The sequence below is a fragment of the Poecilia reticulata genome, linkage group LG2, assembly GCF_000633615.1.
Source record: "Poecilia reticulata strain Guanapo linkage group LG2, Guppy_female_1.0+MT, whole genome shotgun sequence".
Lineage (NCBI taxonomy): Eukaryota > Metazoa > Chordata > Actinopteri > Cyprinodontiformes > Poeciliidae > Poecilia > Poecilia reticulata.
In genome coordinates this window covers 36,892,627-36,906,495 of record NC_024332.1, presented here as the reverse complement: position 1 = coordinate 36,906,495, position 13,869 = coordinate 36,892,627, and the positions used below count along the sequence as shown (strand labels likewise).

Below are 13,869 nucleotides of genomic sequence, written 5' to 3'. Positions count from 1 at the left end.
CATTAACTCTGAATCTGAATAAAGAGGCTTTCTGGGGAAGATGCCTGTGTGTTTCTTGATGCTGTTGCCACTATAGTCACCGTGGTTTGTGTAACAGAAAAATTTGATTTCTTATGGATTATTTGGATATCTGTAGGGACATCTAAAATGTTTGTGGTATCTTTTGCCGTTTTATTGATTTCCTGTGATTTGATCATCATTTAAAGCTGCAGTACTTTTTCTGCTGAAACTGTCACTATGTTGTGACAATATATGAGACTTACTTTGCTACAGCGTCATCCAACAGCAGAGCCCGCCATGAATGCTACAGCTCAAATGACAGAAAATAAGATGTTTTCCTGTAATAAGTACTTTTCTACCATTAGCACATTTAGCATTGCATGCTTCAGTGATTGACAGCACTAAGGACCTCCCCCTGACTGATTGGTTGATTTTGACAGGAGCAGTGCATTTGTTCAGATAGCAATAATAGCTCAGGCAGGAGGTGAAAGAGGTCTATCCTTTCACAGATTATATGTCTCGTATCATACAGTAACAACATAGTTCAAGTTTTAACAAATATGTAAAAACATATTTTATAAACGTTACATACTGACAGGGACGGCTGGTATAAGTGAGCCAGTAGAGATAAACCCTCACTGGTTTTTAAAATAAACATGTTAAAATACCTAATAAACACAAATTAAAAATAATTGATCACATCTTGTGAAATTTACAACAGAACCAATCCCTGGGTCTTTCCAAAGGGCTGACTTCTCATTTAATCAGTGCCGTCCCTTTCTCTATGGCGGTCAGCATTCAGAAGAATAATTGACAGAAGTTGGGCCACGCCCCCTCGGTTTGGGGATTCAGCCAATGAGGATCGACGTACAGTAACGTGGCTAGCGTGCAAGAGTACGTGGGTGTCTGGCTAACGGCAAGTGTAGCTTCTAGCTAACAAATCTCTTTCCTGCTTTCGGTGTTTGCTGTTTAGAGGAGTCACAGCTTCGACCCAACAGGGAATTATTTATCTAAAATATTTATCTATCAAAAATAAATAAACAAATTAACATAAGTCCGGCACAAGTCTGATTGGGAACCGTGTAAAGTTGTCGCCTATCAGTTGGATGAGGGCCACCGCATCACAGTATGGAGGAACATCAAGTTTCTGTCATCAAGTATGAGGTTCTTAACCTTTTTGTATCCCAGAAAAGTCGTCGTCGGAATGAGCTTCTCTTTAAATAAGGTAGGCCTCGTTTGTTTTATTTTTTGAGTTTCATTGTGTCAAGAGTGTGATGCAGTTATTAGAGGGGCAGGAAAAAAAAAAAATCAAAATTCCCCCTCTGGGGAGTCTGACTCGATTCAAAATGCTCAGATTGACTTAAGTCTGCTTAATTTTCTTAAAAATTATATTTTGAATAATTCTTTGATATTTTTTTAATTTAAGAAGAAGGTAACCTAATACTTGTACATTTAAGTTACACAATTGCACTTGCCTATTTTTATTTAGGTTTGGCGCATTAAATAAGTCAAATGTTAGTGATTGGGGAAGCAGATGTTTCTCAATAGCCAAGGGTCCAGAAACTGAGCGTTATGGTTTACAACTTCTAATTCCATTCTCTCATTGGCCTGGTTAAAAATCTACTAAAGGGAATTCACTTTATGAGCAACAAAATTTAATTATTACAGTAATCGACCTCCAATGAAAAGCTGGTTGAAAAAAGCTTGAGAAGGCAAAGTCTGAGAAGGATCTCCATGTGACAGGGGACTTATTAATCAAAATTCACATTTTGCACTGTTTGGTTCTTCGATTTGGGTCTTAACTAATTCTAAAAACAGCCAAAGTACTTAAAAAAACCACCCAACCATTGTTTTTTGTAATAAATTAATGTTTTTTGGTGCTTGGAAAATGAGCTGTTCCTAAAACGTCTGGAATATAACATTAGAAATCAGCAGGCACTATGCTGTTACCAAGCAACACCCGAAAAACCCAGCTCATTACCTAGTAACCCAAACAGAGCTCCAACACGTTTGGTCAGCTGGATTTACCACTGTATGATAGCTGCTGGAAAAGACAAGTGTTTTGTTGTTGACTGACCATCCAGAAACCACTTCCTGCATCTTTGTTGATTGTGCAGGAGGTTCCACTTCTGCTCTTCAAAGATGTACAGTTATACTGTATAATTGTGCATCTGTTAGCAGCCATTTTCACATGCGAGTGTAAACGTTGTGTTGGGGGGCGTGGCCTACAGCAGCTTATTTAGATTTAAAGTGACAAGACGCCCTAAAACAGCTCATTCCGAAAGGAACTCAAACCAGACTAAAATCTCATTATCTAAGAAGGATTTTGTGCAAAAAAATGTAATGAACATATTTTATAGACCACTGACCAATCCTAACCTGTTCAATGAATCATCTTTAAATAAACCAGAAAAAAAGATGATCGGATCAATGCTTAAAAAAAAAGGCAGTAGAAGAAGAGATCGGCAGATTATTGGAGGACAGTAAGGAGAACAACAGTTCTTGAGGAGAAAGATGAGATGATAAGAAGCCAGAGAGCGAACTGTGTTGCAAAAGATGAGCTAATAAAAGCTACCAAGCAAAGGACTGAAGTGGAAAAGAAAATTCTGGATGAAAAAACAAAGGAGACAGCAGCTTTGAAGACAAGTTGTAAGAGAAAAGATAAAGAACTCGAACAAATGATGACTGATCACAAAGCAAAAGAACTCAAAGAGGCAACCAAACAAAGGAAGAAAGGAAACGAAGATACAAAGAAAGTGCTGTAGGCAACAATGGAAAGGATGCAGCTTCAAAGAGAAACTGCATTTTCTGAAAACAAAAACAAGCAAAAGGCAACGAGCAGCTCGACAAATGAACCAAATGGTTTCAGGATGATGGGAGAAACCAAACCAATGAGTCAAACGTACAATGCTCAATATTTATCACCATCGCAAGAATCACTAAACATGCAGGCCTTCAATGAGCAACTCCTTATATTTATGAAATAAATAATCATCAGATAGAATCAATGCAAACATGATTGATTTTTTATTTACTAAACTTAAGCTGAAAAAATGTCTTAAGAAGAACAAAATTTTAAAGAAACATCACAAAGAGCAAATGCAGCATAGCAGAGGCCATTCTCCTATATTATTGGCTAAATGTTATTTATCCACCCATCCATCTTCATACAAGTTAATATTAAAATCTATAGGTTATTTTGGAACTTTAAAGCTTTCTTTATTTCTAATTTAAACATAACCAGACAATTAACCTTAATCAAAACTGAGGAACATTTTTACGTCTGTTGACACATTTCGCTTAAACTGACAAATAATAACAAGCAAACTTTGAGGAACGCATAATTTACTACATAATTTACAATTACATAAATTAAATGCACAATATATGATTATCTATGTCAAAAATTCATAAAAAGTTAATATAATTAATATTCCAAGAGAAATTAACTGATATTAGATCTAAATCCAATATCAGTTGGATTTAGATCCAACTGATCTAAATCAGTTTTGTTTATGTTTTCACATAAACAAATGTGAAATTATTTGTTTATGGTTTCGTAAGTTGGAAGGGTTAAAATATGATCATGAAGTGGAAGGATACATTTTTTTATTAAAAGTGTGACATGTTTTGACACAATTTTACTCTGTTGTCCTTAAATAAAATCCAATAGAAATGATTGCCTTTTAAATTAGATTTATCCGTATAATTTGCTCTCAGTATAAGAAATCCACAGGAGAGTTGATGGGAGGATGAATACAAATTAGATTAGATTTTTGTTTTCTACTTCACTGTTACACATCGCTTTCTGTCAGTCAGTGAGAGGAAATATTAGTTTGTTGTTAAGAGGAAAAAGGTGAGAAAACGAGAAACACTTTTGCAGATTGCTGTATTTCAGGAGGCGTAGCAGGTCCCTGTTCAGTTGCACTGTAAAACATTTAACAGTCCACCTGCTGCCTTAAAAATGCAATTTAAGTCGACAAGAAAATTGTTTTGGTTTTAAGTCAGAAATTAAAGTTCATGAAGTTGATTTAACAACAAGAGACAATTTGTCTAAACATTGTTGTTAAGTTAATGTTGAATTGTGAGTTTTAACTTAATGCAGCAATTTAAACCAAATTTCACAATAAAAAAGCTGCCCTCACCTGGTTAAAGAGCCACATTTATCTCTTCAATCACAATATCAAGTTAAAATAACTACTTATTTTACTTTAGAATAATTGAAATTCTTGTTTCAAATTGCATGAATAAAATTTCTGATATGATACTGAATTTTATTAAACATCACAATTAATTCAGCTCAAAAACATTTAGAACAGGACATTAAATTAAACATTTGCCTTAATAAAACACAAGAGTCAGATCAGTGTAACGGACTTCCATCTCAGGACACAGAAACGTGCCGCTAAGCATTCTGAGTAATAGTTCCCACTCCTTTTTTTTCTTTTTTCAGTGTTTTTAAATGCTAACCTAAAAACTTTGGTTTATTCAACTCTTGGAGGTTTGATCAAATTAATAAAAAGTCAACACAACTTGCTGCTGTAAGTTTATCTTACTCAAATATTTGGGTTCAACATCTAAAACTGGCTAAATTTATTTGACTTAAAGAGTAGAAGAGAGTAGACAACTAAATGTGGCTCAAATGTTTTACAGTGTTGGAAACCCTGAAAAGATACAGAAACAAACTGTGTAATGTGTGCTGATTTTATTTGGCATTAAAACAGCTAATTTACAAGAAAAACAATAAATAAATCAAGATTCCTTTATCTTATGTTTACATTCTGCATTCATCAGTTCTTATCTCAGTTCCAGGAATCATTTTCTATGTTGTGGTGCTTAAGAAACAATCACAATTCCATCAATAAATCAATATGTTCTCATTGGCCTCTAAGATAAACCAAACTCAGGATTCTGTTTCGTATTTTGGTCAACTTAAATCCGTATATCAGCGGGTTCATCATCGGGGGGAAGAGGAGGAACTCTATGGCGATGAAGTTCTGCAGGCTTTGGGRCATATCCGCCGAGCCGAAGCGCATGTACATCAGATCGAACACGATCACCGTCAGGAAAGTGATCAAAGAGACCAGATGAGGCACGCATGTCTGCATGAACTTCACCCTGTCATCCTTGGAGGTTGCACACACTCTGATGAGGCGCATGTAAGTCCAAACGATGAAAAAGCCATGAGACACATAGATGAAAAGCGTCACGTATGAAACAACGTTATTGGCGAGTGTGTCGCTGTCTGGGCAGGCGAGCTGAACGATGATCGAGTTCATGCAGAACAGCCTCTTAATCTCCAGCCTGCACAGCTTCAGCCTGGAAGTGAGCAGAATACTGACGGAGTAGATGCAGAACGGCGTCAGCCAGGAGAAACTCACCAGCTGGGAGAGCCTCCTCTTCGTCATCAATGAGTGGTAGTGCAGCGGCCGGCAGATGGCCAGGTACCTGTCATACGCCATGACGGCCAGTATGGATAGCTCACCGCAGGCGAACGAGTACATGACGAAGGCCTGGAAGAGGCACCACTCGTAGGAAATCTGAGCAAATGACAGCAGGTCTAACAGGAACTTAGGGTAGAAACCGGTGGTGCCGTAAATCGCGTTAATGCAAACGCAGCACAGTAAGACATACATGGGCTCATGCAAGTTTTCATCTACGACAATAATGACAATGAGGGAGATATTTAGGAATAAAATCACACAGTAATACACCAAAGTGAGGGAGAATATTGCAACTCTGTAGTCCATCGTCTCATTTATCCCTGTGAGAGTGAAGGTTCTTACAACAGAAACATTATCCATAATCAGAGAGCAAAGAGTCCAGCCTGTAAGACGTTACAACTGGATGGGGCTCAGCGTGCGCTGCTCTCTGGCTCTCCTCCCGTTGCATCTCGTATTAATAACCACTCTGACTGACAGAGCGGCGCTCAGACTCCAGTCTCTGGTTTCTGCAAACTTAACGAACCAATTAGAGCCAGAAAAACAACGACTGAATATTCCCCAACCTTAGTGGCTTAGCAACGAACAATTTCTCTGTTTAAATGACACATTTCTGGTTAGTACTGGTTGGTTATGAGACTTTTGATCATCTAAATTAAAATAAACTTGATAACTATGACTTCATCTTAAAGATGAACAATTATTATACTTCCTTGAATAGGTTAAGCATGTTCATTACATTTATTTTCCACTAAATAATTCTGAGATGAGATTCTGAGATTTTAGTCTTATCAGTTCTGCCTATTTAGGGCCTCTTGTCACTTTAAATCCAAATAAGCTACTTCTGGCCCCCAACTCAACGTTTACACTCCCATGTGAAAATGGCTGCAAAAAGATGTACAATTATTCAACTGTACATCTTTGAAAAGCAGAAGTGGAGCCTCCTGCCCAAACAACAAGAATGTAGCAGGTGGTTTCTGAATAGTAAGTCAACAACAAAGCACTCGTCTTTTCAAGCAGCCATTTTAAAGCGGTAAAGCCAGCTGACCAAATGTGCTGGAGCTCCACTGGGGTTGCTAGGTAACAGTGCAGTTATGTCAATTGTGACTTTAACAGTTGGTAAGTTTTTCAAACAGCTTGTTTTCCAGGCACCAAAACCTTTTTACCAAAAATGTCTGGGTGCAAAATGTAACTTTTGTGTAATGAATCCCCTTTTCATCAAAGGGGATCCATTTTGTGTAAAGGGCAAACTGCTTTCTTCCAGTTTCTTCCAGACTGGAAGAAAGCAGTCTGGAAGAAACTGCTTTCTTACAGTTTTGTTGATGTTTTATTGCTTGGAGTTGCTTAGATTGATCAATTCAAAGAATATGAAATAATCCATCCCTGCACTGCCAAAATATTTTTAATTTGTACCTCTTGAAAATCACCAAAAAATCAGACTAGTGAAAAATCATTCCAATTTATGGAGTTTACATGTTCTCCCTGTGCATGTATGGGTTCTCTCCAGGTACTCCGGGTTCCTCCCACAGTCCAAAAACATGACTGTCAGGTTAATTGGTTTCTAAATTCTCTTTAGATTTGTGTGTGTGTGTGTGTGGCTGTTTGTCCTGTCTGTCTCTGTGTTGCCCTGAGACAGACTGGCGACCTGTCCAGGGTGACCCTGCCTCTCGCCCAGAATGTTAGCTGGAGAGGCACCATCACCCCTCCCGACCCCACAAAGGGACAAGGGTGTAAGAAAATGGATGGATGGACTTTCAGGGCCAAACAATCTGCTATAACTACAGGTAACATAAAGGTCAATAGGGCAGAATAAGTTATTAATCTGAAAACTATAATTTGGCTATTTTAATCACGACATGTTAAGTTTTAAAACTAGCATATTTTAAATTTATTTTCTTAACAATTACCAGTTGAACTGTCTCCAATTGCCATCAGCTAAACAGAGCTGCATTCAGCCCTGAAGTTTGTTTTCATTCAAACTTCAGCAGTTTTCTAGTTGTTCTGCTGAGGTAGTGACATCAATTTGTGACATCATGCGAATTGATGTCACAAAGAGAATTGATGTCACTCTTGTGCAGCGGCTCAGATAAAGTCCACTGCCCTGAGCTCCAAAGATAAAATAGAAATGTGTTAAGATGATTCATCCTCAGATGTTTCAGAATTAACCGATTGTGGAATCAACTCCTCTCAAAAATTAAACTCTAAAGAGTATTAAAAATTTAGACAAAATTTAGTTTTTCCAGCTTCATACACTTTTCATATATTGGTTATTCAAATGCATATGTAAAATAATTAATTCAATAGTGTCCAATTTTACACAAAAGCCTCCTTGTGATTTTGCCACGCTTTAAGACAACCAGTTAAATTTCCTTAATAATTTAGGTCAAAAAGAAAACTGTAATCAATTATTCTTTATTCCATTAATGAAAATATTACCATTATCCTAATATTTTTCAAAACTGCTGAGTGTTGTATTTATGTATTGTTCTTTTTAGAATTAAAAAATTGTTCACATTTTGTCTGAATTTTTCTCCATGTCCCCTTTGGGGCTCCATAGAATTTAAAGTAGTTTTAACCAAAATGTTGTCAATGATAACAATTACATCCAACTGTAACTTTATACAATTAAAATTAGAGGTAAAGCAGGAAACCCATCAATCTGAAAATAAACATGGCATAGATATTGATTGAAGCTATCCATCCATCCATCCATTTTCTTGCACCCTTTTTCCCTCAGTGGGGTCGGGAGAGTTGCTGGTGCCCATCTCCAGCCAACGTTTCGGGCGAGAGGCAGGGTACACCCTGGACAGGTCGCCAGTCTGTCGCAGGGCAACACAGAGACAGACAGGACACACAACCACACACACTCACACCTAGGGGCAATTTGGAGAGGCCAATTAACCTGACAGTCATGTTTTTAGACTGTGGGAAGAAACCGGAGTACCCGGAGAAAACCCACACACGCACAGGGAGAACATGCAAACTCCATGCAGAAAGACCCCAGGCCGGGAATCGAACCCAGAACCTTCTTGCTGCAAGGCAACAGCTCTACCAACTGCGCCACTGTGCAGCCTGATTGAAGCTATTCAATTTTAAATTACCAATTGTTAATTTAGTAAGAGCTTCTCTATAACTCTGTATTTCAGTCATGCAGGAAGGCCCAGTATAAGAGCTCATTAAATGAACTCACAATATACCAACGTCAAATGAATAAATTCATAATTAACCATATATTTAAACCAACTAGGAATTAGAGTCCATTTCTTCTCCACCCCCTGTTGATATAATTTAAAAATTTGAAAGCGGTTTTGCATTTACTTTTCTCCAAAACTAAAATTTTACAGGGTTTCACAGGTTTTCCAAATCATCTATCTAGATTTGAAAGTAGACTATCAGATGTTTTAAATGTAAAGTTTTATTAAGTTTTATCAGAAATGTTTTATGTTTATCATTTATTATTTCCCCCTTTTGTTTTCTTATGTAAATAGAAAACAAACATTTCTGACAACAACATTTCTATTGTTCTCAGAAATATTTTTCAGGGATTCTTTTTCTATATATATTTCTAAAATGTCCAACTGAAACTGTACTGCAAAGGCCAAAAGTTTTATTATTTTAAAGAGTTCAGATCAGAATTTGGATTGCTTTCCTAAAAGGCCGTGTCAMTGTTTATTTTGAACTGAGGAGAAAAAAATGTAGACAAATATTATGCAGTACTGTAAGATATCATTGCGTTTTGTATCAAATGTTCTGTTGGACTTGAATTTATGTATCAATTCAATCAAAATTTAAGGCACAAATGTTGTGAGCCAGTTGTTGTCCAATCAGTTTGTTTTTTACATAATCAATTACTATCATATCCACTTTAAAAGTTTCATCATGTCCAATTTGTGCCTTTCTACCAAGAAACGCATGTGTTTCGAAAGCAGCAGTTAGTTAGTTAGTAAGTTAGTTAGTTATTAGAAAATAAAAATAACAATAATATTAATAAAAATAAAAATAAAATAAAACATGTCAAACTAAATGAAACRGTCTCGTAATAAATGCTGTCTGGTTTTAAACCAAAGCCGAAATGTGATTATTCCTTTTCTAACATACTATTTGACACTTTGAAGTAAGGTAACCGAATTATCTAGATTTAGAATCATTAATTGTCTTTGAGACAAGAATATTTTGTAACCAATGTAATGAACCATAATTGAATCTGGAGCCGTTTCATAATCACCCTTTGAATCAAACATATACTCATATTTATTTACCAATTCTGTTCCCTCTTTAGACATTTAAGGTGACCAAGTTTCAAATGAAAAGAAATCCTGTTTTTGATAAGATAATAAGAGAGAATTTCCCAATGTTGACCATGGTTTTAAAACACATTGCAATAAACAGAAAAGAGTACATTTAAACACATAACGTCTGCTCAGCGGCAGAAGCTTACACACACAGCTGACAGACACACACACACAGCTGACAGATACACACACAGCTGACAGATACACACACAGCTGACAGATACACACACAGCTCACAGATACACAGAAATGGATCCACGCTTTTCAGCTCCTATTTTTGTCCTCTTTTTTCTCTTATTTCACTTATTACTCTTTAGAGGATCAGACCGCGATCAACCTTTATCTTATTTTCTTATCACGTTATCTTATTCTCTTTCTCTCATCTCTTTTTTCTATGGAGGACCGCTTTCAACGCATGTTAGCGTCTCTCAAGCAAGTCTCAGATTGGCTCTCCAGTTGTTTTCGGAGGGCAGTACTCCCCGAGGGTAAAACCGACAAAACCTAGCCTTAACCTTCCCCGCGTCCGGCAGAAGTTCGGGGACGGCCAGCTCCCACTGCAAGCCAATCGACCTTTTACTTTGACTCTTAACAACTTAACGTTTAATTTTAGCTTTAGCTTTAACTCTTAACAGCTTAATTTTTCGCTCTTAACAACTTGACGTTTAATTTTAGTTTTAGCTTTAACTCTTAACAACTTAACGTTTAATTTTAACTCTTAACTTTACCCCTATGAACCGCTTGAAAACATATAGACAGACCAATCAGAAGCAGTACGAACGACAACACAACTCGGTGACAAGCAGACAAACCTGGTGAACAGTACAGACAACAGCTGATAACTGAAATGTATACAGACCTGAGAAACAGTACAATGGTGTATATTAAGGAACAAGTGTCCTTACCTTTCATGTGGGCCCTACACCAGAGTACTGTTCCGGAAAGTCTGCGCCTGAACGGCCAGTCCAATCTCCGCTCATGTGTCAACACAAAACCATCCTCTGCTACCAACTGTTGGGAATGGAAATCCCGATCGATGAATCATAACTTGTATTGACACACGGAGCATAAATTCAGCCAAGAAAAGCATTCAGACTTTACTCATTTTATTCACTTTCAGAGCTGAAAGGAGACGCTTTAACCATTACATCCGAGAAGAGTTTCAAAAAGTCTGTGCAGCGTCTGAGGAGAAAGAGGAGGGTAGCTGATTATGGACTGAAAACACTCCCTCAAATCACACCATGCCTCTGTGGCCTGATAAAACATTTCTTTTCCGTGAGAAATGAACGTTGGTGTCTAACAGAATCAAACATTTAACTGTTTACTATGGCCCTTTTGTCTAACAGCGTGTGACTCTTTCTCGACCTTGGTAAAGCGTCTCAACAAAACCAAGCCCCAAAAGCTATTTTGCCCATCCTGCTATGTGGTCTTAACATGCTAAATTTTTTGTAGGGGTCTGGGACTGTTCAATAAGGATTTATTAGACCGCAAAACTGCTTCCAAAGCCAATTTGACCGACGGAAACAAATTTCAAAAATTGACAAAATTAATTATTTTTTGACCACTCCCCAAACTTGTATTTTTCATCAGATTTCAATAAAACCTATCTACTACAGATAAGTTAGGCTGCTGAATAACATAAAGGCATCCATTTTTGGTCACCTTTAATAGTTTCCTTGATATTGCTGGTAGGAAATAGAGATTTTTTTGTGTTTTTAAAAAAATCTAATTTTAGAGAATTTTTTACTTGCACCAAAATGTTTATTTTTTTATGCATTTCATTGAAACTTCCTTCCTAGATGTCAATTAGGCTGCAGCATCATATAAAAACATTTATTTATGGCTATCTTTAGTAGTTTTTTCTATATTGTTGGCAGAAAATAGTGTTTTTTTAGATTTGTTTATTTTAATGGAAAATTTTCTGCTACCGACCATCTGAAAAAGTGCCAAAGAAAGTACAGTTTTTAATAAAAAGTGTCTAGAATTTATCATTTTAGTATAGATATAGTCACTTCATCATGCTGCCACCCACATAATGATGCCCTGGGCGGTTGCCCAGGCCTCCCATATCAGAAACCGCCGCTGAGCACGTCTGCTAACGCGATTCATGTCCTTGTTGCACAAATCGCACAAAATCAGAAGACCTAAATCACACAAAAACAGGTCATGAATGCATATTTCCCGTGGCCCATAAAAACAGCGGATCTAATCCGCTTTATTATTATTAAATAATAAGGACAGGGAAGCAAAGCATACCTGTGGAGGAGGAGGAGGAGGAGGGGAAGTAGGAGGAGGATGAATAAACCCACGTTCAGGTGAGGAGGTGAAGGGACCATGTTTGCTTAGTGTAGTGGTGATTGTTTGCTAAACCAAACCTCCAACAAAGTTCCATTATGCCACATGAGGCACTGGATTCAGTTCTCTTTAACGCAGGCAAAAGAATGTTCAGTATCCAAACGTGTAAGTTGTTCTTCATTATTTATTTCTTGACATCTTTGCAAAAGAAAACAATTACAGAGATAACTTTTCCTTCTACCTCTCTTGCACTGGTAAAAACCATAGGCCCCAAACCCAAATGCCTGTTGGTCCTTTACCAGGCTCCTACACTTATAGAAAGTGGACCAACCCACCTCACTTCCTGTTTGCTTAGAAAAATAAGAAAAAATAATAAAACAAAAGATAAATAAAATCAACAATTATTAACCTACAAATAAGTTCTGTAAATAATACAAAAAATATAAATTTAAGAACAAACTAACAAAACTCAAATGGATAAAGAAAAATAAAGAATAAATAGCTCCAACACTTATTTTCTCCTCTTTTGTAAAAGTTTCCACTAGATTTAATTCCTCCCGCAGTCTTTGTCCGGCGCTCCGGCAGATCGCGTTATAACGCTGTGGAGCTCGGTATAGCGCGGTAGATGTCAGGATCAGCCAGCCGGGCGGTCCGTCCGCTTTTCAGTTTGCAAAATTACAAAAAAAAAACTTGTTACAGCAGCGTCCCCGCTAGAACCGTGCACACGGTAAAAAGCTCAGGAAGGGTTCACTCGATCCGCTCTTAGAACTACCGGAGGCTTAAAAATCCGGTTATTCGTTTTAGCTAGCTTCACCACGTAGCCACTTTTAGCATAGAGAAGGAGCGAAAAGCTGGAAGGGGCGACTCGGGGGGAGTCCGTTCGTGTGTTGATATGCGTGGGGCGTCACGCACATTGATTCTGCAAGTGTTGGTTCCAGTATTATATTAAAGCTAACAAATCAACCTTTATTTTTATACCCACTTTGTCGGGTTTATATTTTATAATTCGTTCGCTATTTCACAAAGTTTTGATACTTAAACTAAAAAGATAACCCTTGACAAACCGGGTATGTATAGAAAGCCTATAGTTTAAGGTTTAATATGATATCATTGTTGGCTCATTTCGTCATGTGTTCGTGACGCCCGAACCGATTTTCTTGGACAATGTTTCAGCGCCTTTCAGGAGGGGCGTTCGAATTGGCATAAATAATGCGGCTTTAAAAAAAAATTATGAAAATTACTGGGAAATTTAAAGAGTTTTATTTTCTTCCGCATACATAAAACTGGTATCGTTGGAAAGGAAAATCAATTAACTTTAACACAGCAGTGTTGGAAGTTAGGGCATTTTCTGTGATCAGCATGCGTTCTCTCCCATTCCTGAATGGAAAGAGCGTCGCTGCCGGTACCTATTCATAAGAAAATAAAATACAAATGTGTAAAGACTGTTAACAGATATAAGAAAAACAAAAGTAATAAATTTGCTTTAGTAAGATGTCTTTTCAAAATGGTCAGTAAACCTTAATACTACGTCAATTTACTTAAAAAGCGTGTAAAAGACAATGAAGTCCAGATTTAAGAGTCACCGTCACAAGGATTCGCTTACAAGACTGAAAAGGTTTAATTAAGCGATATCATTTAAAAGCGTGACTCAGTTACAGGTTTAATTCTGTTACAGTTCTGCTGGGAGGAATAAGCCACAATGCCAAAATATCTATTAACATAGAATTTGTGGAAATACAAAAAAATAAAAAATGCTGTCATTAATCTGGGGTTCAGCTGTGGAAAGGACAGTAGAAAACAAGAGAAAGTAAATATAAAAATAAGTTGTTTTCTATTCAGGTTTG

The 13,869-nt window shown here is 37.1% G+C and overlaps 1 protein-coding gene and 1 long non-coding RNA gene across 3 annotated transcripts in view; one reads left to right on the top strand and one right to left on the bottom strand.

Annotated features, from left to right (window-relative positions):
- The first annotated feature begins 905 nt into the window (after positions 1–905).
- LOC108166128 (uncharacterized) overlaps positions 906–13,869 on the top strand; it is a 65,957-nt gene continuing 52,993 nt past the window's right edge. For both annotated transcript variants that reach the window (XR_001776408.1, XR_001776409.1), the window contains exon 1: positions 906–1,225. This is a non-coding gene — a long non-coding RNA (uncharacterized LOC108166128). The remainder of the gene's footprint in view (positions 1,226–13,869) is intronic.
- LOC103460965 (olfactory receptor 142-like) lies at positions 4,848–5,817 on the bottom strand. Its single transcript, XM_008403276.2, has one exon. It carries the CDS (start codon positions 5,802–5,804, stop codon positions 4,878–4,880), a length of 927 nt encoding a protein of 308 aa, XP_008401498.1. The 5' UTR covers positions 5,805–5,817; the 3' UTR covers positions 4,848–4,877.